This window comes from Periplaneta americana, chromosome 14 (genome assembly GCF_040183065.1).
Source record: "Periplaneta americana isolate PAMFEO1 chromosome 14, P.americana_PAMFEO1_priV1, whole genome shotgun sequence".
Lineage (NCBI taxonomy): Eukaryota > Metazoa > Arthropoda > Insecta > Blattodea > Blattidae > Periplaneta > Periplaneta americana.
Genome location: NC_091130.1, coordinates 91,495,887 through 91,523,845, shown reverse-complemented (window position 1 = coordinate 91,523,845; position 27,959 = coordinate 91,495,887). Strand labels below are relative to the sequence as shown.

Genomic DNA, 27,959 nt, shown 5'->3' with positions numbered 1-27,959 from the left:
CAGTAGCCAAGCGAGTAGAGCAACAAGTTAATATTACTAAATTCAATATTTTGAAATTAAAGGACGAGGAAGCGAAGCAAAATTATCAGGTCGAAATTTCGAATAGGTTTGCCACTTTAGAAAGTTCCGACGAAGTTGAGAAAGAATTAGATGTTAATAGCGTGTGGGAAAATATCAGAGATAGTATCAAAATTGCAGCTGAGCAGAGCATAGGTTATTATGAAACTAAGAAAAAGAAACCGTGGTTTGATGAAGATTGTTGCATGGTAGTAGAAAGAAGGAAACAGGCAAAATTGAAATTCTTACAGGATCCAGTTGAGGAGAAGAGAGATAATTATTTCAATGAAAGACGGGAAGCAAGTCGTACACTTAGGAATAAAAAGAGAGGTTATTTGAAGGAAAAACTGAATGAGGTAGAAACAAATAGTAAGAATAAAAACATTCGAGATTTATATAAGGGTATAAAGGAATTTAAGAACGGAGATCAGCCGAGGGTAAACGTGATCAAGGATGAGAATGGTGACTTGCTTGCAGACTCTCCATCAATCCTAAACAGATGGAAAAACTATTTTGCGCAACTACTAAATGTACATAGGCCAAATAGAAATGATCGGGACGAAATTCTAATACAAACTGCTGAGCCATTTATACCCGAACCCACACTTTCAGAAGTCGAAATTGCGATAGAAAATCTGAAAAAGTACAAGTCTCCAGGTATCGATCAAATTCCAGCAGAATTAATACAAGAGGGTGGGAGTGCATTATACAGCGAAATTTATAAACTTGTACTTGCTATTTGGGAAAAGGAAATTGTACCAGAACAATGGAAGGAGTCCATAATTGTACCTATTTTTAAGAAGGGGGACAAAACCATCTGTGGTAACTCTCGAGGAATATCATTTTTGTTGATGTCGTACAAAATTTTGTCCAATATTCTTTTGGGAAGATGAACTCCGTACGTAGATGAAATTATTGGGGATCATCAGTGCGGTTTTCGGCGTAATAGATCGACTATTGATCAGATTTTTTGTATTCGACAGATAATGGAGAAAAAATGGGAGTATAAGGGTACAGTACATCAGTTATTCATAGATTTCAAAAAGGCACATGACTCGGTCAAGAGGGAAGTATTATATGATATTCTTATTGAATTTGGTATTCCCAAGAAACTAGTTCGATTAATTAAAATGTGTCTCAGTGAAACATACAGCAGAGTCCGTATAGGTCAGTTTCTATCTGATGCTTTTCCAATTCACTGCGGGCTAAAGCAGGGAGATGCACTATCACCTTTACTTTTTAACTTCGCGCTTGAATAGGCCTATGCCATTAGGAAAGTTCAGGATAACAGGCAGGGTTTGGAATTGAACGGCTTACATCAGCTTCTTGTCTATGCAGATGACGTGAATATGTTAGAAGAAAATACACAAACGATTAGGGAAAACACGGAAATTTTACTTGAAGCAAGTAGAGCGATCGGTTTGGAAGTAAATCCCGAAAAGACAAAGTATATGATTATGTCTCGTGACCAGAATATTGTACGAAATGGAAATATAAAAATTGGAGATTTATCCTTCGAAGAGGTGGAAAAATTCAAATATCTTGGAGCAACAGTAACAAATATAAATGACACTCGGGAGGAAATTAAACGCAGAATAAATATGGGAAATGCGTGTTATTATTCGGTTGAGAAGCTCTTATCATCCAGTCTTCTGTCCAAAAATCTGAACGTTAGAATTTATAAAACAGTTATATTACCGGTTCTTCTGTATGGTTGTGAAACTTGGACTCTCACTCTGAGAGAGGAACATAGGTTCAGGGTGTTTGAGAATAAGGTGCTTAGGAAAATATTTGGGGCTAAGCGGGATGAAGTTACAGGAGAATGGAGAAAGTTACACAACACAGAACTGCACGCATTGTATTCTTCACCTGACATAATTAGGAACATTAAATCCAGACGTTTGAGATGGGCAGGGCATGTAGCACGTATGGGCGAATCCAGAAGTGCATATAGAGTGTTAGTTGGGAGACCGGAGGGAAAAAGACCTTTAGGGAGGCCGAGACGTAGATGGGAGGATAATATTAAAATGGATTTGAGGGAGGTGAGGTATGATGATAGAGGCTGGATTAATCTTGCACAGGATAGGGACCGCTGGCGGGCTTATGTGAGGGCGGCAATAAACCTTCGGGTTCCTTAAAAGCCATTTGTAAGTAAGTAAGTAAGTATATCTGGTTGATAATAACAAAAGTACAAAATTTCGTCTCTCTATGATAAGTGGTTTGCATTTTATTAATAACTAAATTATATAGTGTAGGTATTGCTTAATGCAAAGGTCCCTTGCGTCACAATTTACATTATTTTTCATTGACATTCACTTATAAGATTCTTTATATACATTGGAACAAACATTACTGTTGGAATTTTCTGTACAGCGAATGGGTGAATTACTAGGAATTTTTATGACTATTAATTTTATTTTTATAATAAACAATTCTAGTAATTTACTGATTAATTTTACAGCAAAACCCTATAGCAAGTTTTGATTCCATGTATGTAAGGATCCATATAAGTGAAAATCACTTAAGAATAATGTCAATTGTAGTGCAAGCGACTTTTTTATATAAAGCGGTTCAATATTTTAATAAAATAATTAATAAAATGCAGACCACGTATCATAGGCGGATGCAATTTTGTACACTTGTCACTATTAAGCAGATATACCACTGATCAGATATACCAGTATGGTAGTTATTGATTTCACTGTTGTGAAGTCTTAAAACTAATGAACTTCGAGAAATTTCAGTGTAGTGTCCCCTTATATGCGGAAGCCGGAGAGTTTACACGAGGAATGCAGTTGGAAATGTTTAGATTTATTGTTATTTTATTTGCAACATTGTTGTTTTCATTTGTTACTTGTAATTTATTAAGTTCATGTTGCTGTAATACCTATAACTGTGATGTTTATGAAGGAGTGTATTGAACACTTAAATGTATATTTATGCTGTAATAAATATTAAATGAAGTTTTTATGCATTAGTATGTTGACTGATAATAATGTTCTATAATGTAAGAAGATCCTTTAGACGTTTTTTGCCCTTCAAATTAAAAATATCTGAGTTTTACTTTAAATATTCCTATCCCTAGTGTGTTGAAAAGGATTAATAATGGCGGCCGACTCGGTGATTGCGCTACTCTGATATATCCACGGACTCTCTATAGTATCTAACTCGTTGGTTTCTATCAAAGACGTTATATAGTGTTTCTATATTAGAAAACAAATGCACACGCAAAGAGCATTCCTCAAAGTACACGCGCGCAATCTGTTGGTCCTAGTTCAGTATATCCCTATTAGTTCTTCCTAACCAATGAATTGAAATATTTACAGAATAGGCGGCTGATTTTAACAAGAAAATGGATTACAAACAATTAACTTTTTCTGTTTCTCTTTTTTAATATATATATATATATATATATATATATATATATATATATATATATGTTTATGTATGTATGTGTATATATATATGTTTATGTATGTATGTGTATATATATATGTTTATGTATGTATGTGTATATATATATGTTTATATATGTATATGTATATATATATATATATATATATATATATATATATATATATAGTCTGATCCGTTAGGGTATGGATAATATTAATTTATTATTATAAAGCTATTATGATAGTAGGAAAAATTTCTTGTTGGTTATATTATCATTAAAAAATGGGAGTTTACATATATGAGAATCAAATCTGAAAGGACAAATGGAAATCGTAGATGATCGAAATGGCTACTACAAATAAAAAACGGACACAATGTGTTCTTTCGTATGCTAAATTTGAGATTGTTAAAAGAGTTCAAAGGGAATTTCGACGTGAGTATGGTGTGCGTAATGTACGATTCCATAATGTTGTGGTATTGAACATTTGTAGAAACAGGTTCTGTGTTAAAAGAACATGCAGGAGGTCCCAGGCGAAACCCAGTACGAGAAGCAGCTATCTCTTGGCTTGGCCCCCAACTCCCCCGATCTAACTCCTCCTGACTTCTTCATGTGGGGATTTGTTAAAGACATTGTCTATTCACAGAAACCCATGAACATTGAGATTTGAGAGTAAAAATTTCAAGCTTTTCAACAAATTACCCCTCTTATGTTACAACGGACATAGGTTGAATTGCATCACCGTTATGAGTTGTGCAGGATTTTTTATATAATTACAGCATGCTCCATTACCTAAGTAACACTACATGCTTGCACTTTCTATGTAGTACAAACATATATACAATATGTACAATTTGGTAGTCTTAATTTACTTAAAATGTTTATGTATGTATGTATGGTCCTTATGTTGTATCACACATTTTTAACACTGTAGTAGTGCCTGTTCATGTCACAAATTTCTAAACTCACTTTTAGTTGCTGTTTTATCACACATTTTTGTTTTACACTATATTAGTTGCTGTTTTGTCACAAGTTTATAAATTTTATAAATTGATTAAACACTTTGAGGTAATTGTTCACAATCTCCTCCGTTCATCCTGATGTCTCTTATGAGCGATGTCCTTTGCTGTGTGGTGTGTGCACATTCATAAATAAGATGATTCACTGTTTGCTGTCCTCTGCCACATGTACATGTTGGGTCGTCTATGATGTGGAATCTGTGAAGGTATGACTTGGTTCTGCCGTGTCCTGTGATGACTGCTGTGAATTCTGGAGTTGAGAGTATTGATAATTTTAGTCTCTGCTTAATTGACGGGAAGAAGGACTTCGTTGTTGCACCTTTGGTTGTTTTATTCCATCTATCTTGCCATTTCTGTATTCCTATTTCCTTTATTTCTGTAGCTATTTTTGATTTTGGGGTTTTTCTGTAAATGATTTCTATAGTGTCGTCGTTAGCAGCTTGCTTTGCTAAATTATCTGCCATCTCATTGCCGGCTATGCCTATGTTGGCTTTAATCCAGCTGAAATGGATTAACCACATGTTTTGTTGAAGGTTACGAACTGTTTTTAGGATGTCGGCTATTAACGTGTTTTGTTTCTTATTGTCATTTATTAAACACAGAGTTATTTTACTGTCTGTGTAGACTGCTACTCTTCTTTCCCCATTTATACTGTCCTGTATTGCTTCAAGCTCCTGCAAAGCCTTAAGAATTGCTATTTGCTCCGCTTGATTGTTAGAGAATTTTTCATCCAATCGGTATTTAAGCTGGCGAATTGGAGTTTCTTCTTTGAATATAGCCGCTGCCGCTCCCACCTTATTTCCCATGTTACTTCATGTATATTTTTATGGGATATTCTGTAGTATCCTCTGTTTCTCTAATGTCAACATCTTCTGCTGGGTGAGTCCAGTTTGAAGGGTCCAAGGGTGCGTCGTATTGCATTCCACCATGCGTTGCGTTATATAGGTTTGATTTTCCTATTATTGTTAGATCTATCGGTTGTACCCCGGCTATAATGCATGATGCATCATATGACACTGTTCTGTAGGCTTTAGAGATTTTAATATTGCACAGCCTTTGAACTCTCTGTAATTTTTCTCTATTTTGTCTGTTCTTTATTGCTTCTTCCCATACTGGTGCTCCGTATGTTAATATTGGTTCTATTGCCCCCTTGTATATAGTGCTTAGAGCTTTGTTGCAAAGTCCCCAGTTGAGCTTTGCAGACTTTGATAGAGAGTGTATAAGACTTATTGATTTGTCATGTATCTGTTGTATATGTGTGTGAAAGCTGAATTTTCTGTCGATATTTATTCCCAAATATTTTAGCTCAGTCACCTGTTGCAATGGTTTGTTATTGAGATAGATATTTAGCCTTTCGTTGTGGCTGTTTTTCTTTCTTGACACTAACATAACTTTTGACTTTGTATCGTTAAACTTAATTTTATTTTCCTTCGCCCAGAGTTTGAGCTTTTTGGTATCCTGATTTGTATAATTTTCGGCCTCCACTGTGCTGCTGCCCTTCGTCATTATTAATAAGTCGTCTGCATAAGCAATTACTTCCGTTCTGTGGGAAAAGTTCAAATTAAGCAAAGAATTATTATAAGATATTCCAGAAGCCTGGACCGCAGGTAGACTCCTGTGGGCAGCCCTTCTCTACTTCTCATACTGACTTATATTCATTCGTGCAAAGTGTAGCTGTTCTGTTCTTAAAGTAGTCCTTAGATAGGTTATATAAATTCTTGGGACAATCCAATTGTCGTAGATTGTTGAGAATACTGGGCCACCAGGCTGCATCAAAGGCCCCCTGTACATCCAGGCTGATGAAGACGATGTAGCCATGTAATTGAAGATTTTGTAGTACGAAGTGCTTCACTGCCATTGCTGCATCTCCTGTGCTTCTCTGGGGCATAAATTCGTATTGTTTCTTGTTTAATAAATTTATCGAATTTAAATTATGAAGGATTCTGTTGATCATCAGCTTTTCCAGGACTTTTCCTCCGACATTAAGTAGACTGATGGGCCTATATTTTGTTACACAGTCACTTTCTTCTTTACCAGGTTTGATTATAGGTATTATTAGCGAGTGCTTCCATTGCTTTGGAAAAGTACTGTTCTGTAGACATATGTTATAGACTGTGGTAATGAAGAGCGGGAAGAGTTGAAATGCCCTTTGGAGTATGCCACTCGTTACTCCATCTTCTCCCGGTGTTTTATTTGGATTAAATCTTCTTATCACTGCCAGGATTTCTCCTTGTGTGAAATCTACGTTATTTGTAGTATCTATGGGTTCCTCAGCATTGTTTCTTAATTGTATATGTTTTTCACTGTCGTTCTGATCATTGTCTTTCGGGATGAAGTGATCCATCATATATTCTACTGTGCTTGCTGTGTCCGTGGTGTAGGTTCCATCATTCTTTTGAAGTGTTGCGAGTGAGCTATTCCCTTTTAATTTATTGGCTGATATCTTATATACAACATTCCAGGGGTTGGATTCTTCTGTAATGCTGCAGAACTGTTTCCAAGATTTTAATTTTTCCATATTTATTTTTGATTGATACTGATGACAACCTTCTCGGTACTTCATTTTCCTTTCCTGGCGTAGATTTTCGTCGTTTTTTGTTCTTTGGTACCGTCTATTAAGTGCGTTCACCTTTTTTCGCAGTATAGTTAGTTCAGGTGTCCACCACGGGACAGTTTTTCCGTTAAAATTTCTTTTCTTCCCCGTGCTTATTCGAGAGGATGCTTTACATGATTCACTTATGCACTTTTGCAAGTTCCTGAATAGTAGTTTCATATTGTCATATTGTCTAGCCCTGTTGGTTAGTTCTTGATCTAACTCGGTATCCTATCTTTCACACTTGAACGTTGAACTAAGATGTGTCGCTAGTTGGGAGTCGAATTTTTTATAACCTTCTTCCGAGGTTATATATCCCATTCTCTGGAAGGTTTTAGTCGTGAACGGGTTCATTGCACCTATCTTGAAGGATATTATCTTATGATCGAAGCAGCTTTCTTCATCTCCTATGCTCCAGTCTGTTATATGCCCTAGGAGTATGTGGTTGGAGACTGTTAAGTCAATCCAACTTCTGCCCCTTGCTGTCTCAAAAGATGGTATTTCTGTGTTTTCGTTCAGTATATGTAAACTATTGACTGTATGGAATTCCTCCAATTTCTTTCCACGGTCATTATTTATTTCGTCAAACCATAGCTTACTTCTTGCATTCGTGTCAGCAAGTATCATTAGTCCGTGTCCTTTAGTGTGATCAAGTATTGTATCCATTTTCTTCAGGTCTTCCTCTATGCTAGAATCTCCGTCAAAATACATGCTTGAGCCATAAAATAATTTCTTCTTGTAATTGATTTGAACCACAATGCAGTCTTCGTCGGAGATTTGGCTGATAGTTGTTGCATCAATATCTTTATTGTTTATAATTATTGTTGCCCTCTTTCTTCTATGGCCGCCTGTGTATACTCTCATTGTTTTGGGTATTATTGCTACTTTATTATTAATTGTGTACGGCTCTTGAATGAACACTATGTCAATGCCGTGATTAATGACAAGCTGTATTAGATTGCTGGTCGCTGTCCTCGAATGTTGTAAGTTAATTTGCAGGCAATTGAGTCTGTCGTTATCCATGCTAGTAGTCAGTGTTTAGTTGGTACCGTTTTATTGCTGCTTGATAACAAAGACAGTTTTTGTCTAATGCAGAATAGGTTTCATCAATGCTGTTGTCTTTATTGCATTTTTGTAGTTAGCACAATTTATACATTTGTAGTTTTCTTTTTGTACTTGACACTCCTTTAGTGTGTGATTTCCAGCGCAGTTTGGACAGGTTTGAACTCCTTTGCAATCTTGGGCACGATGGTTGAACTTTGAAAATTTATAACAGCGGGTGACTATGATATAGTACTCCCAGTTGCACATACTCCATCCAAGTTTTATTTTTTTCCCTAGGATCATATTTCTTTGTTCAGAACTGATTTCAATGATGAGGTTTCTATTCTATTTCGTATCTTGAAATTCTCTTATTGGTCTCATTGCTTCCTTTCCATTAATTCTTCATTTTGTGTAGCGAGAGCTTCTACTGCATTTTCCATCGTTATTTCTTCTGGTGTATTGAATATTATAATCTTGGGATTTATTTTCATGCTTATGTTTGCTTCCAATTCTTCTCCACATTTGTTAATGTTTTGACAGATGATATCTGCTTCAGACTTATTGCCGGATTCTATCATCAAGTGGCCATTTTTTAAGCTTTTCAGTGAGTTAATTCCTACTTTGAGCTCAATAGGATTCACTTTAGTTTTGATAAGTGTTCTCATATACTCAGTGCTTTGATTGTTCTTACTTTTAACTACTAGTTTGAACAACTTTGGTTGATTTACTTGCTGTATTCCTCCTGCTACTGCCGAGTAGTTCCTCTTCTTTACAGCAGGTGGCGAAACCAACAAGCTGTCGGTTGTAGGGCCGAGGTTCTTCTGGTGTCCACTATGAGAAGGCGCTGGTAAAGTCCGAGATGTCGATGCGTTGTGTGACTGATCCCGGCGTAGAGTTTGTAGCACATTATCTTTGTCAATGAGTTCACTTTTCAGCAAAGAAAATGATTTCCGTAATATGCTAACTGCAAAAATGATATCTTTTTTCAAGTCCATGCGTAGGTTTTTGCTTTCTTCTGTCACATTCAACAGCATTTTAAAGGCATTTTCACTATCGATTTCCATTCTGGCTTCGATATCCGCCGCCATTTTCAGTCAGGCTGGTGAACGAATTTCTATAAATGTTACTAGGTAGCGTTCCTAGATTTCGTGGAGAGCGTTACACTGCATATAACCTGAGAACCATGCTCGACAGAGATTCTGCCATCTTGATTCTCATTCCTATTACCACAGTCCAATTACTGAATGTAAAACGAACAGTACTCACCAAATCTTCAATCCCACTGGTCACCAACACACAACCAACCTGTGGTATTTAGTTAGATTCGGAAGCAGCATGAAACCAAACAACCACTTGAACTCACTTTAATACACAATAATATCAGAGCAACAAAATACAGCGCCCCACCACCAGGTCGTGTCTCTGTATCCATCGAGTTGTGCAGGATGCGCAATGGGGTCATGTTGAGCTCTAAGGAATCTCCCATCTTTCAGTGTTGTATGCATAGAGTGTCAACAAATGAAGTTCAGTAGTAAATATTTTACGGTGTTTTTATTTTACCCAGTGGCGATTTCTCTTAAGGAGCACAGGAGCAGTGCACCACCTCTTCAAATAACACAAGTTTTTAAAGTTATATCAATGAGCTGCAATACACTATGTGAGCGACTTAATTCTTTTTATAATACTATGTAAAAATAACACTGCACGTGTACTGGTCTTGTGGACGCCTGGGACTTACGTTTACCGCTCGACACTTGCGACACACTGTTCCATTGGAGCATGCGCAGTAGTAGTGTTTCACTGACAAAGACTTTGGAGCATGGGAGGGAGCCAGTACAGTGTGCATAGGAGGGATTAGGAGCACTTTCAGATGTGTTCTCAAGCTGTCTGCAGTAGTTGTTAGCTCGTTCCATCATAAATATTGCAATGAATAGTGTGCAAAATCTTTTAAATATGTAATTTTCTGTAAGATCTTTACACGAGAAGATAAAAATAGAGGAGATGGGTAGACGTACACAGGAATTAAAATTATAAGTGACGAAGAACAGTAATAGAGAAGTGACAAGAAAATTCAACAGTCGGACTTACGAAAAAATGAAATATACGGCTGCAATTTAAAAGACGCTGTATTTTGTTTAGCTTGCCTATTGTTCGGTGGTGAACATTCATTGACAAAAACAAGTACGTTTTATGAATTTTACTTATTTTTCTGTCAGAATTTAGGACTGTGCGTAGTAACTAAATAATTTTGATTATCGTTCTGCAGGTATGATTGATTTGAAGCACATGAATGAAAGAATTAAAAAAGCACGATTCTTCAGCTGCACACAACAATAATGTTGAATTAGCAGTGTTGGGTCAAACAAACATACAGACGTAATTGGATTCAATTAGAATGTCGAACTTCACAATGATAAATTTACCAAGAAGAGATATGTGCGTGCGGTTTTGTAGAGCATTTGAGTTGGCTTTAAGAGGTCACGATGACGGAGACTCATCTTTAAATGATAGTATTTTTCTTGACCTCATCAATTTTAGTTATGAACTAGACGCACTCTTAAGGAACATTTGGAAAGAGCAACCGTGTTTAAGGACACATCAAACACTATACCGAACGAAATCCTTCAAGCCATTTTGGATGTATGTCATGATGAGATTTTAAAGAAATAAATAATGCTGCTAACTTTTTTAGCAGTTAAGGCTGATGAGACGACAGACGTATCGAATGCTTGTGAACGTGTGAACTGTGTTATAAAACGCAATATAGTGAAAACAATATTATTTACGGTGTGCTGCAATAGAAATTGAACACTTTACTTTGCTATTACTGGACCTACATAGGAAACTGATTAACTACAATTTCTTGAGTAACAAAATTATGTAAATCTATACCTACATATCATAAATGTTAATAGTTATGTCGTAGTTAGTACCTATGATGATGATGATGATGATGATGATGATGATGATGATGATGATGATGATGATGATGATGATGATGATAATAATAATAGGGTGTAATAATAATATGATACCGGTAATCATAATCATAATAAATATTTGTGCACCACCAGGGTTATTTATCGCCACACGCCACTGATTTTACCTAAACGGATCACGTATGTATGTATGTATGTATGTATGTATGTATGTATGTATGTATGTATGTATTGTATTGTATTGTATTGTATTGTATTGTATTGTATTGTATTGTAATGTAATGTAATGTTATGTATGTATGTATGTATGTATGTATGTGACATTTTATTTTTCGTTAACATAACAATGTAACAAAGTTGCACTGAGGCTCAGAGTAACAAAAAAATTGCTATAGAGATTGTCATAAATTTTCAACTAAAAATGCATAAAGGCTCAAAATAATATTGAGATGCTAAATATCTTAACATTTTAACTAAACATAAAATGCCTGATAGTATGAATCACATGTTGTGGAGTTTAAAAATATTACCTTTTACAAAAACATATACATAAAGGCTCAAAGTAGCAATGATTTGCTACAGAGCATAACATAAATTTAAACAATAACAAAGATATTGAACCTCATATAACTTTTTAACATAAGTATACATAAATACTAAAATAGAAAGAAACTGCTATAGAGATTAACGTAGCAGTATCTTTTTAACCAATCTTAAAACCCTTCTCCTTTGAGATTTGTTTATATGTGAACATGTAGGCCCATATAAAATAATTATTACATAGCCAGAAATTTTAGTAACGCAAGTTATTGTAATAATTACTGTCGTTATTCGATGTACTGTATGTGCATGTACAGCTGTCAAAAGAAAAAGTGGCCGCTCTCTAGAAACTAAGTTCCCTTCGGGTATCTCCGCTACAATTCGGAGACAGGCAATGTTACAAATGTTGTTGGACAACGTTCCATGATATCTAAAGTTATAATTAAAGTGTCCTCTCTATTACTCTTATAGCGTATTGGTAGCGTTTCGGGCTAGTATTTGTGGAGTCGTGCTTTCAAACACAGTCTAGTGCTTTTTATGTTTCTTTATTTTTAAGACAGATATAAAATAATACTAATTGCTCCGTGTCTTTCATGACTGTTTTAGTAATTAACATTAGGTTCATGAATGTATTATGTCATGAATTTATCATTACTTATTATAACGTTATGGCTGCAAATGGAAAGAAAGAAAGATTATATTCGCAAAAAAAAAATTTTTCGTGGCATAAACAAAACAAACTTACTGGCGTCTGCCATAGAAAATTAAAACAATTAGAGGTTCAAAAAACAAAACAAAAAAGCCACGATTCAATATTTAGTCCATCTACCTCCCATCTCGATCACATCTTGCACTCGAGTGGGCATGAAATCGACTAGTCTTTTCAGTTCTCAGTTACGGCATCCCAGGAATCCTGGACGAGCTTCCACAAATCATCAGGACGTCTTGGAGAAGGATTGGGCCAATTTTTCCGCATATGCTTCTTTACTTGTGTCCCCGTAGCTCAGTCGGAAAACGTAGGAATTTAGATGACAACGTCTCATGTTCAAATCATCGTCACTTCTTTTCATTTTATTGTGTTACACTGGTATAGTCGGAGGCACCGATTTTGGCAGATGACCTCGATGACATTTCCAGTAGGCGAGCCAATATTGTTTGTGTAAGCTGCGAGAATGAGATGCGATAACATTCTGAGTCGTTCATATTTTCATAACAGCAGCTCATATCAATTATCCTTATTATGAAACACACCACGGTACAGTCCTACTCAAAGAATACCTTTAATAAATGTAAATGACTTCCGTTCGCAATGATTTTACAATACGTCTCCTACATTTTCTAAATTAAATTAATTCTTAATTAAAAGGAAAAAGCATTGCATTGCGCATATTATAATCCTACCCTTACCAGATCAATATACAAGATTTGTCCAGTAATAATCTGAAGATCGTCTACTGGTGGTGCGACAATTCAAGTTAATAAAATTACGATTCTTCTTAATAATCAAAATATAATTTGGTTAATTGGGTAAAATTGCATGCTGCGGAAGTTAGATTTATATAAGAGTATAATCAATAGGATTGTAATGGATATTACAAGGGCAATAATTTCTTCACACGCACATTGTGAATAGAACAGAGAAGAAAGCATATTAAAATATTCGAAATCGTACAAAATATCGGAGAAACCAATTTTCCCTGCACAAATTGCACCAATTGAAAAATATAATTACCATTCACAATAAATACTGTATTTTGTGGATTCTAAAAAGTTGTTTATTAATCTAGAGGTATTGGCTGATGACTATACTAAATTCCAGCACAACATTCATTCAGAATATGTAGAAATTACACTTTGGATTTTACTAAATGTATAGGCCTACTATCAAAAGGTGTTACATACCCCCTTAAATACTGTACATGTGTTACCTGTGCGATATCCGATGTTTAATTTTTTTTAAATATAATTCATAGTACTGAAACTGCCATATTGAATTCGCACAAATTGTATTATTCGTAATTTTCGTCTCGAAAACCCCTAAGATATCTAATTTAATTTTTCACCCATTTTTGTCCCACTCCACCACTTTAGGGACAAAGTCGGGCTAAATAATACCTTATTCGTCTTATGTGATCGCAAAGATCCCCAGATATCGACTTTCATCGAGATCGGATGACATGAGATTTCTCACTTCCTTCTGCCTTTTCATCAGTACCTTAGGATATGGTATTTAAAAAATCTAAGAATGTTTAACCAATAGTGTAGAGAGTAGCCTTCATTTTAAATTTTACGTCTCTAGTTAAATATAGTTTAGTGAATTTTTAAAATCGTCGACTTCTTTCTCTCTTCTCTCTGCTCGGAAGTTAAAAAAAAAACAACAACAACAACTTGAAGTTATTTCAAGGGAGTAGCCTACATGAAATTGAATTTTTTTACTTTCCTTATACATTTTAGAAACAATTCTGAGAGATGAGATGAATAGTCTAACCCAATTTTATGAGTGAATCTTTGTTTTAAATTTAAAGGCACGTCTGCTGGTTAAAAAAAATAAATCGGTATAATTATTATAATCATTACTGCCTCCCATTTTCCATCCCTTAATGTTCGTATTGGTTAAAAAAAATAAATCGGTATAATTATTATAATCATTACTGCCTCCCATTTTCCATCCCTTAATGTTCGTATTTCGTAAAACTCAGTCTTGTCTATTGACTAAGGATTAACATATTTCCATATACATATATATTTCCATATATAACAGATTATATTTTCATTTCGTACAATATTCTGATCACGAGACATAATCATATTCTTTGTCTTTTCGGGATCTACTACCAAACCTATTGCTTTATTTGCTTCAAGTAAAATTTCCGTGTTTTCCCTAATCGTTTGTGGAGTTTTTCCTAACATATTCACGTCATCCGCATAGACAAAAAGCTGATGTAACCCGTTCAATTCCAAACCCTCTCTGTTATCCTGAATTTTCCTAATGGCATATTCTAGAGCGAAATTAAAAAGTAAAGGTGATAGTGCATCTCCTTGCTTTAGCCCGCAGTGAATTGGAAAAGCATCAGATAGAAACTGACCTATAAGGACTCTGCTGTATGTTTCACCGAGACACATTTTAATTAATCGAACAAGTTTCTTGGGAATACCAAAGACAAATATAGACTACTGTAATATTTGTTTAGTTTTTGGAGGTGACTGTCCAGAGTGCACAAATACTCGGGCGTGCATGTTTACTCTTATATCCTACCCATTCCACTGCGACAGAGATAACAGCCGATCTTGCAGCGGTGAGGAACTCGCTCTCCAGTTCACATTAAGAAAATCCATCTGCCAAAATCCCTGGCGCGACCTATACAGATAGCATAATGAAGTGGTTCCCAACCTTTTTTGACTGAGGACACTTTATCGAACGTCCACGATATCGCGACACACTTCTTTGTTTTTTGTTAACCCTCAACTGGTATCTATGGGTCAATATAGACCCATATTTCTTGATTTCGTAATGTACACTTAAAAACCGATACCAGTTGAGGGTTAATAATAACAACCTGTGCTTTTCTTCTCAAAAAAAAAAAAAAAAAAAGTGGTGGAACTCAGTGTAGAATATTTTATAGCGGAGCTGATTACTGTTCACTGCACAGGAATTTTGTATTTTTAACTCCTTTTCGTCCAACTAAAACTTTGCGAAATTCAAAGAAAAATTATAGCCTATTGAAAACATAGTTATTCGCACATATTTTGTTCCATGGTGAAAAATGCAACAAAAAGGTGCCGGAACGCAATAAAACAAAGGCATATGTCAAAAATCCCAATCTATCTACTCTGGAATTCCGATAAAAGATTTTTATTATAGTTTTTGAAAGCTCATCTATTTAATTTAACGTGAAGTCTGTGCTTGGTGGGTTGCACAGAGTTTCCCTATACGTGGCCTTATAGTTGACAGGCAAACACGTAAATCATCTTCAGTCTGTCTTTTTGTAATATTTCACTATTTTCATGGTAGGAAATGCTGATTCAAAGTGACTTTAAAAACGGCAGTTCTAAATGTCTTTTTAGTTTATTCGGCACCATCGACTGATTTGACAAAACATTTTCGCATACAAGACACTTGGGATTTTGTTTATATTCATCTCCACGCCACGTAAAACCATATTGCAAGTATTCATCACTACATTTACGAAATGCATTACGTTTTTTTATGAACCCTGAGGGAATTTTCGCTCACATTACTTGAATTAGCACTGCTGTCATCTAACCCAGAACTTGATTCAGATTGTCTTTTTCGAATTCAAAATTTGTTCATGATTAAATCTAAATAGTGCGACTATTTTATCAAAAGTGCTTTATCACCTGCTCACACGTAGGTACTATATACTGAAACTGACCAATAAGTTATGTTCTGACGATTGTAAACTCGTTTATTACCAAGTGGGAAGAGTAAACGAATTACTAAGCATTGTTGCAGGTGTTCACTTTCATTCGAATTGTCGCCAGGCAGAAAAATTAAAGTGAACATTGTTGCAGGTCTTCACATTTCATTGGTAAAGTCTTTTCAAAATAAAATGTACCATAGGGGCATTCCATGTCAAATCAACACAAAAAAGTGGACTTTTCAACCCGACCACCTCAGATTTTCATTAAATTTGGTAGGATGGTAAAGAACCTTAAGTTAAGTAATTATGTAAAATTTTAGCCCTCAATAATGCACGATATCCCTACAGCAATTCTGTCAATACGAGAAAAAATGTAAAAATGTCGCATACTATGTCAACAAAAATAATTAATAACTTCTCTTCTAATTGAGGTAGATTCTTAAACTTGGGCTTATTTTAAAGCTAAGGGATCATACGTTTCAATAAAAATAGGTTTGCAGCAAAGTAACGAATTCTTTATTGAATAGTCACGTGAAATACATTTTAATATTGAATATCTATAAATGCGGGACATAAATTACTTCGCGAAAAATGTATGTTATAGAGGTAAGAGTATTCTCCCCTTGGTGTAAGTTTCATTTTGGAAACGTTTCAGGAATATCAGTAAAAAAATATATCAATGTATTTGGTTTGTAGCACTTAACCCCGTCTTACACCAACACTGCATGCGCACGAGTTCCTACTTGTCTGATAAGCTGCGTCATCGATCTGTCAGGTCGTCATTCAATTTATACAAAACGTGCAATCTGTTTCAAGTGCAGTGTCGTTGCTGCAATCCCTTCGAGAAATCAGGGCACTGTAATTAGAGGAAAAATTTAAGAAGTGTTATATCGTGGATGCTTAATGTATTTCCCGATTTAAAAGAGGAACAAAAGGTGTGCGCTATGTGTCGCAAAGAAATAAAAATGTAATATGATGCTATTACGCAGAATCCTCATAATGACTCTAGTAATGAAGAATACGTCGACTCTACAGCAAATGTAAGTTCATTAAATACAAGTCTTTTTGACCAAGGTGTGTTCCTTATTAAACAAGAAAGGCTACAACAAGAGAAATATCAGAGACAGAAATTTGAAAATATTGTAAAAGACAAATTCTTCGATATAAAGATGCCGAGGAACAAGGATCTTTCTGATTCTGAAATTTTGTCTCAGTTGCAGGAAAATTTTCAAAATTCAGGTAAAAGTGAGAAAATCACCATTTTAACACTACTACCTAAAAGCTGCAGCGTAAATAATATAAAAAAGAGTTTCTTTCAGCTTTCGAATACATAATTCGGAAAGCCAAAGTCCTGGCAAAGAGAAAGGGAATTTTGTGTTCACCAAATCCGAAACCTGGAAAACCCTTGCTTGCTTCTGACGAGATAAGCAGAATGATGCCTGGTAAGAAATATTTGTTGTGATTAAAGAATCAGGGAGTAAATCACATGAGCAGAAATTAATTATATGCAGTGTTTAAAAATTCTAACCCTGACCAAGAAATTGTATTCTAGCTGGAGTTAGTGGACTATACTGTCTGTGTTTGTGTCCTATCAGAATGTAAAACTTATGCCGGAAGCAATTTATTAAAGTTTCAGGTCTACGTGGATTTCAAGAAAATTTTTCTTTATACTTTCCAACTTATCAACATTTCTTGGCTACTATGGTGTGCAATCCTCCTCATATAAATTGCTTGTTCAGGAAATGTACAGAATGTCCTGAACCATTCAAAATAAGAGAGGGTTTAGAGAAATGTTTCGTATAAAACTGCAGTGAATCAGTGACCTACAAGCAGTGGATGACGACTGATCGATCAACGCTTGAGATTATAATGAAACCCACAGACAAATTTTTCGACTGTCTCTTGGAGAAACTTGGTGATTTACTGACTCACTCATTTATATCATCTGAACAAAGTAAGTTTCTACGTGATATGAAATCATTTCTACAGCCATGCCTGCTTGTTGTGTTATGCGACTTCGCTGAAAACTATTATTTCGTAATCCAAGATGAAATTCAGTCATATCACAGGACTAATGTGCAGACAACCATTCATACTTTCGTAATATATCATAACGAATCGTCATCCGATACAGTCTCTATTAAAAATCTGGCAATAATTTCACACTGCCCGAAATATGACACTACAGATGTACATCTGTTTCAAAAATATCTAATGGAGTCATTAAAACAAACATCTGTAATTCACCACAAAAATTATGCATTTCTCCGATGGATTCTCTGCTCAGTATAAAAATAGAAAAAAAATTCCTGAACCTCACATTACATGAAGAAGATTTTGGATTTCCAACAGAATTGCATTATTTTTGCATATCGCATGGCAAAAGAGCATGCGACGTAGGTGGGACACTTAAAAGGTTTGCGGCTTGTGCTAGTTTGCAGAGACCATCCGATAAACAAATAACTACACCTAGGGAATTGTACGAGTGGACAAGGCATCATGTCCCAAACATTAATACCGTTTATGTGACTAAAAAAAGGCTATACTGAAAAGGAAAAAAATGCTTTCTCTTCGATTTGCAAAATCCACCGCAGTGCCTGGAACACAAGTTACATACAGTCCTGCTGTTTAGGGTGGGTATTATACTTGCTAAGCAGTTTTAAAATGCAGTTGAAACAACGCAGCATCCTGTCTGGAAAGATGGTCAGGCTATTTCATCTCAGCAATGAAAGGTAAGCATTTCTTACAGAACTTCAGGTTTAAGAAAATCCATGTGACAATAATTTATTTCAGGTAATAATTAAAAAAATTCGAATTATGTACTACATGTTAAATTACATGGCGACATCCAAGAATATGATCAAATATAATTAAATACAACGAATGTGTGGGACATAAATATTATCGCGACTTATACGGTTAGCTTACGCTTGCTGTGACAATAATTTTTATCTTTGTAACCTAGGAAGATTCCAAGTTGAAACTTATCAGTTCATTATATCACTAATTGAGGAGTACTATATATTTTTTCATTAAAATAGAACCCCTGCATTTTTAAATATGAATATATGAAAATTGTTTCACCATGTTTTTTTAGTGGAATTGAATACATGCAGAAAACAATATAAGTAATAAAAACTATCACACATTAAGAATGTATCATCCAATTTTTGTAAATTTATCTGGAGACGTTGTTGAGATATATAATTTTAATTGAAGCGGCGTGCTTACAAAAATGTGATTTTTCTTCATGTTTGAAACGCCACTGACAGAAAATGAAAAGCACAGGACATATGAAACTCGGCAGTTTTAGTTAGCGCGGCACGTCAAACAAACCCTCAAATTTTGAAAGAAATCTGAGTCGGTCGGGTTGAGTGCCTTGTTGATTTGATATGGAATGACCCCATATCAAAGATTTCGTTGTAAATAAAAAAGGCGTTGTAAAGAGACTTTCTGGATGGCATAAAATTTATTTTTCAATTCCAAAATTTTGCGACACACTCAATGGGATTGTGCGACACACCGGTTGGGAACCCCTGGTATAATGTAATAATATAAGAAGAAAAAACTGACATACTATGAAACTGTATTGTTTCAAATCTAACATTAAATTTATATTACTTACATCGCTAAAGAATGATAACAGAATATAAATGATAACTTGAATATTATTTATATCGCTTAAGGACGATAACAGAATACAAATGAGAACTTGAATATTAATGTGACAGAGCTGGGATACGATCTCATGACCGGCAGAAGGATTACAAGGTCGGCCGTGGTTCTGCGCAAGTGCGCGCGCATCTGCTTCCTGTGGCATGTGCTGTGGCGTAGAAAGGAGGGGAGAGGAGAGAGAGCGACCGCGGCAGAGAGGGGAGATATCCAGATTATTCGAGAATGCCATCCTGACATCCGTGGAAATCTTCTAGGCATCTATCGATTGTTCGGGAGATCGTACTCTCCAGAAACTATGGTGTGGTTATAAATTACGACACGCGAGTGAACTTGAGCAGTGTTGTTATAGTCAGTGGACAGCAAGCCAGCCAGTCTTGTGTAGGAGTGAAGCCAGCTCTGAGACCGAAATTCGACTTGAGTTGTGTCCGTAACTGTGGAGTCGGAAGTCCTGAGTTTGACCGCAGTTGGGGGACCTGAGTTCGAAGTTCAGCGGATTTTCTCTGAAGGTCTGTGGTTCGAGATACTGTGAACTCGAGTGACTGAGCTAGAAGAACTAGCCAAGGCAAACGAACTGAGAACTGGCAGTCCTGATTTGTAAATAGTGCTTTATGAACATTAGTTAAAATTAGCAGTACATTGTTGTTCTCAATAATTCAAGTAAATTGTCATTGTCTGTGGAGTGCAATAACGAATACTGTGTTGCTGTGTGGAGTGGAAATCCCATTGTTGACGGGAGCAGAATTAAATTGTAGAAAGTGACTATTGTTATTGTTTTAAATAAAAGTTAAATTGTTGAGTTGGAATAAATTTACATTATTTATATCGCTAACGAACGATAACAAATTAAAATGATAAATCGATTATTATTTATATCGGTAAAGAACGACAACAAAATAAAATAACTTGAACAAGGTTCGAACGCACAAACACAATTAAGTTAACACACTACCACTACTTTAAGAGACACAGATTTAAATGACTCCTGCTTAAACATCTTAGTTCCGAAACTATTTTATAAGCGCATGCATCATGTAACAACACCGTTATCCGAAGTGGACTTAGAAAATATTCGATATTCACGAGTGCGGCCACTTTTTTTTTTTGTGACAGCTGTATATCCCTGATGTCTACGTTGGGACGCTATGTAGTGCATGCGCTCGTGATCAAGGTTGAGCTCTTCTACCGTAATTGCTAGCTAATATCGTCTTATCCTTGTCCTAAAAAATATATGTTTGAATCGGTCGGAGCTAAAAAGAATTAAGTCACTTTTGACAACCTTTCAGGAGAAGCAAAAAATATTCATCTAATAACACAAATATTATATTTTTATGTTACAGAAGACAAAAGAATATTTAAATGTCTTAGTTCCTTCTTCCACCGTTCGATGCGCATAACATCAGTTGTTCAAATTGTTGCATAACCCAAAACTTCATATTTTGACTTAATTCCTTTTAGCTCCGACCTATTCGTTTCGTGAAGGTAAAAGTAATCACAACATTAACTGCCACAGGCAGGGGTGCACAAAATATGTAGCTAAAACAAAATATTCATGTAATTGTAGCAATGTATTTTGAATGAATTAGTAATATGCCATGTAAATATTGAAAGTATTGTAATGCGTACAGAAGTAACATATTCGTTTAGTAATAATAATAATAATAATAATAATAATATCACATTCATTCAAATAAAATACTTGTATTTTCCTACATCTAATGAAAAATAAAAGAATGTGTGGCTTAAGATCAATAAGAACTCCATTTTTAATCAAAAATACGTTAAGGGGAGAGTGTAGGTATGTTTGTTGAAAAATCTCAATATTTCTAACATTATAACCTGAAAAATCCAAAGGATGATTAAAAACATTCTTGTGTACTAGTGTGCAAAATTATATGATTCTACCTTAAATACATTCAGAAAAACAGGTACATAAAGTGCACCAATGTAACATGGCGGAGATAAAGACCTACCGATACCTACAAATAATATAGACGGGTGTTTTGTGTACACAGTAATTAAAAAATCATTATTGGCAGCGACAGTGAAGATTAGGCCTAAACTATTTTCACAAGAAGCACTCCGTGCCTTTCCTCCCACCAGTTTACGTATGTCTGGTGAAAATTTGTTTGCAGCAGCAAGCCTTAACATTGATCGCAGATTTTTATCAAACATTCGCGATCTCAATCTTGGTTTCGTTAATTTCATTAAAAAAAAACTGCTCGTAAACTATGTACTGCCAAACATGGACATAATTTCATCCGAAAACACTCTGTTAAGATATCTTTGTGGATTCAATCCTGTGTGCAAAATGAGATAAGATCTTTAGCCTCAAACTTTCTTCTAAGCTGCGTATCAAAAAGTTAATTGTAGTTGCAATTCTGTTGGTACAGATTCTGGATTTGCAGAGTAGGGAACACAGAATAATTGCAACTTAGGTTGAATTGTCTCAAAGTCTTGGAATATTTTATTGAATTCTTGGAGCAGGTCACTAAGAATTCGAGAGTACTTTTCCAGATTTATGGCAGTTTGCAGAGATTGTAGACTTGGAAAGTGGCATCAATTCAGTTTTCCAATTTGATATATCCATAACGACAACTTCATTTTGAAACTCTTACAGCATCATTCATATTGTGTATCAACGAATCCTTGCCTTGTAATTCATTAATTCATAGTGTTCTGCCCAGAAGCACTGCAAACCCAGCATTCTTCAGTTTTTCCTACTTTCTGCCTTTTGATTTAAGTGTTGCAGTATGTCTACCACGAAAGCAAGGTCCTGAATCCTGGAAGGATCTGTTAGTTCGCTCATTACTTTGTTTTTCCCTAGCATAAATTCTGATATTAATTCTCGCAAATAGAAAAATATTTGCACAGTTTTACCACTGCTTAACCAGCATCGCACAATTTTGAATCAATAAATTCAAGAAATTCTTTAAACTTCCTGTAATTTAGAAAATGAACTGTAATAAAATTAATACATTTCACCACTGTCTCCATTACATGATTCATTTGGAGTGTTTTGCTGTACAGCACTTACTGATGAATTATACAGTGTATGTGAATTATATCTCGTGGGGTATTAGAAATTTTCAATTTCGTTTTTACTAAACCTAAAAAGTCTTTGGTTAACCCAGTTAGGGCTGATGCACCGTCTGTAGTTACAGAGACCAAATTAATTATTTAATGGCAGTTCCATATGTCGAAGAAAAGCTTCAACGGTCCTGAAAATATCATCCCCAGTTGTCACCCCTCTTAATGGAGTCAGATCCAAAAATTCCTCGATAATGTTGAGTTTGCGGTACACTCCACAAACAAACACAACCAGCTGAGCAGTTTCAGACACATCCGTACTTTCATCAAGACATAGAGAATAAAAATTTTTGCACAATTATTTCATTTTTTTCTCTACATCTTGAGCAAGGTATTGTATACGGCTGATAACGGTGTACCTAGGTAATGGAATAGGTTTATATATGTGTACCTCTGTGGTAGAATAAAGTACTAACAGCTTCTACCACACACTTGTGTATAAATTGACCTTCTGTAAATGGACGGCATATCTGTGAAATTTTCAGGGAAAACTGGTAACTAGTCAATGCCCCATTCTTCGTAGTGATCTGATTGTTGTGCGCGCATTTATTCTGTAAGTAAAACATCCCGGTACAGTAAATGTATAATATCGGCAAAACAAAAAGTGAAAATAAATAAAAAAAACTTGTTTTGTTGGAATAATTAATTGGTAATATTAATATATTATTTGAGACTATTTGTTATTTACTTCAATTACACTGGTCAACAATGAAAATGTTTCGGGCTCAAAAATAGCTAATTCTTATGTATTTCCACCTGCTGAATTAAAAAATCATCATAAAAATGACAGATTAGCTCTTGCTTTGGAGATAAAGTAATATTTCATTTTTTAGAGTCAACATTTTCAGCTTGGGGGAAATTTGGAGGTAATTTTGTTTTGGGAGTTGGCATACCTGTCAAATAACAAAACACAAATGTTCTTCAGCTGTTTGTAAGTTACAAACATAGATATTGTTGCTGTGACTGTGAATTTCATATTGTTTCTGCTGTAATTAATGCAGAATTTCTGGTTTGGAAGTGTTTTTAAAGTGTAAAATTTGTAAAAATGCCACGAAAATTGTGTGTTTGAAGTAGAAAATGAAGACAGTGTGGAACAAGAAGAAGAACTCAACAAGCCTTCCACATCCTATGATCCTGATTTTGAGGAAAAAAAAAAAGATGATAAACCGCACAGACTGAGTCAAGCGGAATTGAGTGATCTCATTAGAAACCTTGACCTGTCAAAGGAGATGGCGAAATTCTAGGGTCTAGACTACAGCAATGAAATCTTCTCGAACGTGATGTCAGGGTCTCACAGTACAGACGTCACAGGGATCTGCTTCTTCTTCTTCTTCTTTTTAGAAGAAGAAAAACAATCTTGTTTGCTGCGACATCAATGGCTTGATGAAATGTTTGAATTTGAACCATGATCGAACTGAATGGAGGCTATTCATAGACTCCTCCAAGCTTAGTTTGAAAGCTGTATTACTTCACAATGGCAACCGTCTTCCTTCTATTCCTGTTGGTCATGGAGTTCACATGAAGGAGACTTATGCAAATATGACAGCCCTCTTCGACTCAATCGAATATCATGAACACAAGTGGAAAATCTGTGGTGATCTAAAAGTCATTGCTGTACTCTTAGGAATGCAACTGGGGTACACAAAATATTGCTGCTTTTTATGTATGTGGGACAGCAGGGATAGGAAACCACATTATATTCAAGAAGACTGGCCTGCAAGAAATCATAACCCTAGCGAGCAAAATGTTGTTGCCGAGCCTCTCGTGGACCCAAAAGATGTTCTTCTTCCACCCCTGCATATTAATCTGGGTTTGATAAAAAAAAGTTTGTCATAGGTATGAACCAAGGACAGGCCTTTAAGCACGTAAGAGAGACATTTCCAAAATTAAGTGATGCCAAAGTCAAGGAAGGTATATTTGTCAGGCCACAAATTCGAGAACTTGTAAAGGATCCTGCATTTGACCAAGTTTTGGAGGGGAAAAGAAAGGAAAGGAAAGGAAGTTTGGGAAGCCTTCATGGATTTTTAGGCAACAAAAAAGATAACTACACTCAGTTGGTGACAGTGCTCCTGCAAAAATACCATCAACTCGGATGCAACATCTCCCTTAAAATCGATTTTCTCCACTCCCACCTAGACTTTTTCCCTCCTAGTTGTGGAGTTTCAGTGATGAACACGGAGGAAGGTTCCATCACGATATTTCTGTTATGGAAGAAAGATATCAGGGCCGTTGGAATGAAACAATGCTTGCGGATTACTGCTGGTCTTTGCATGGGGATGCTCCGGAACTCACAAGAGGCAAGCTAAAATACGACGATCTCATGAAGCCACACATGATTCTCTTCAGACCCAACATCTGTCAGGTATTCTTCCATAAATTTAGAACTCATAGAATGTAACTGCCATTTAAAAAAATTTAAATGCACTTTCAATGTTGTTGGCATATGTAATTAATATGTATCGTTTTCTCTTAATCCGTTAAACTGAAATACTTCCACCTATTGTGTATCACAGAAACTAGAGCTAAGAAAAATTTGTTATTGTCATATTCGTTTTTCTCAACCCAAAATTAGTAAGAATTGACTCATGAAGTGCAGGAAACATTAAAAATTTTTTTTTGTTGCCCAGTGTTATTTATGTTTTAATGCCAAGTAGCTAATACTTCTGCCGATAATTCACTGATAAAGTTTAATTCTTCCAGCACCTTGCCAGTTTCTATATTTTTGCTCGTGGAACACATCATAATGCCATTTTATACCACTCTTTTTACACATACATGTTTTTTTATACGTATAATGCGCTGTGCACCACCTCCATGCTCTCTTGATAAGGACATGCACTCCCACTCGCGTTTGAACTGGTTGTACGATATTTTTTTTCTCCACGTGATTCCATTGCTTTTGCTACTGAACTGGACTTAGAAATCGACATCCTTTCAACTACTACACCCCCTTCGATTGCGTACTAGTAGGTAGGAAGTAGAGGAGGAAAAGTAACCCATTGGCGGACAAGAATGCCCTTCGAGCTCACTTGCTCGTATGAGCTTGAATATTCACCACTGTCATACCCTTTCCATAATAACTAATTCAATATTATTAAATAAGTTATAGTAAATAATTAAACTTTTGATTACTATTTGGTTTTCAGGTTGTAACTACGAGATCGAGATAGCGGATAATACTAAAAAAGAAATCGAATTTCCTGCTTATATGCCTTGCTTCCCGAATGTTCTTTGTGAATGGAACATTTTCAACAACCATAAAAGAAAGAAGGTAATGATATAATACAAAATATTATTTCTTTTGATTAACGTAATTCGTTCAGACAACATTATTACGAAATAACTTAAAGAAAACAATATTATGAAATAAACAGAAGAAAGTTATGAATACACTTCAGAACGTCATTCCATATCATATGACCTCCATTGAATATTAGAAGACTTGAGTCAAAGTTTGATCATTTCACTACTTCAGTTATAATATGTTTGAGACATGACATGTTCTGCAAATAGAGAAATTTACAGCTTTGTTGAAATAATTATGTAATTGTAATGGACTTTAAGTTTTTAAAGGATATTGTTTAATACCAATAATTGCATGTGATTGATGAGTTCAAAGATAGAATGTGTTTTTAAAGATAGAATCAGAAACAAAATTTAAGTTAGCTAATGAATCTACATTTATTAAGGTGGCGGAAGTTAACTTCTTAGTCATAATATAATTTTAGTTACACTGTAAAATACGACATTTTTTTATGATGTTCTGCCAGAAGGAAGGAGTTTTTAAAATTTGGGTCTCTGTGCTAGGCTCGCTTTTAAGCCATGTAGGGGAATGAACCCTAATAAATAAATTAACACAAGGTTATCTTCATTTGTGTTTAATCAGTAGCCGTCTTGGAGCTTCTTATTGATACATAGAGATCCACTGGTGATGTGGTACTTGAGATATTGAGTATTAATGATTGTAAACAACTAGTACAATATAACCATTGTAGCATATAATAGGAACTATATAACAAAATGGCCTTGCTTCCACTGAAACAATACAGGTGGAGACATCTATAATATAACATTGAAAACACATACCATAAAACGGTGGAAACATGTAATGTGCAAACATCCCGCCCACCACAGGGCATCTAGCACTTTCAAGTTACAGTTTATGAATTCACTATTCTTTGTGCGAACTGTTACCACACGAATCAAGTTGTCATCATCAGGATGGACATCCTTCACGACTGCTACTTTCCATTCAAATGGAGGTAGATTTTCTTCCTTGATGAGGACCAAGTATCCGGGTTGGATGTTAGGCTGCTTAAGCGGCCGAGCTTGGAACTACAGTGCCATGTTGCCAATATGGACTACCATGCTGCCAGATGATGGAAGCTAGCAATTGTCGTTAAGATGGCTGACGTTAAAACATTCATTGACAATTGACGCGAAGGTAAGAAAACAATACAAAAATCGACAGAGAATCAAAGACGAAACGTACCAATGTTAACATTGTGTGCACAATAAATGTCGCCAAGAGAGCTATTAAGCACTCGCCACGTGGGAACTGTTAGTTTGGCAACTCAACCATTGTTACCATAGGAACAGGCCTACCACGCTATGTGACATTCAGTTGTTTTTCCGATCGCAACGCTCCTGTCATGTTCCATCTTTCAAAAAAAAAAGTTCAGTATAGTCCCTAGACCAGTCATGTCAACTGATGCCCATAGGCGCAATAGCGCGCTTTAGAGCTCAAGAGAGCCTGAGCGCTTTACAGAGGAAAGGAAAGAAAGGAGACAGACGAGTGAGGTAGTATATGCCATTTGGTCGAGCTATCTACAGGAATGGCTAGCACTGATTCAATGGATAAAGGGGGAAAAAAAACTTATTAAAACTGTATGCATGTTAATTTTTTTTAGATTTGTCTGAGAAGTGTAAGTACATTATAAGAATCTAAGTTTTAATTTTAATGCTCATTTTTTTACAAGTTTTGCTTTTTTTTATTCAAAAAGAATATTTTCTCAAATTTTTTACAGAAAAATGAAATTTTCAGATATGTTTGTTTAGTAGCCTTACAGGTACTGAAACAGTGATTTCGTAAGTCTAATATATCGTAAATATGTATTACTGAGGTTAGTATATTGAAAGTTTTGAAAATATTCGCATGAAAAATGTTTATAAGAAAATGAATTAACAAAGCAACTACTGTCTCATCATAAACAAAGGACATGTGCCCAT

At 35.4% G+C, this 27,959-nt stretch overlaps 1 protein-coding gene across 1 annotated transcript in view; it reads left to right on the top strand.

Annotated features, from left to right (window-relative positions):
* The window catches only part of LOC138713015 (uncharacterized), a 344,765-nt gene that overhangs the window by 186,558 nt on the left and 130,248 nt on the right, over positions 1-27,959 (top strand). The window contains exon 5 of the mRNA XM_069844698.1: positions 25,877-26,001. Within this exon, the coding sequence (XP_069700799.1) occupies positions 25,877-26,001 (125 nt within the window). The remainder of the gene's footprint in view (positions 1-25,876; positions 26,002-27,959) is intronic.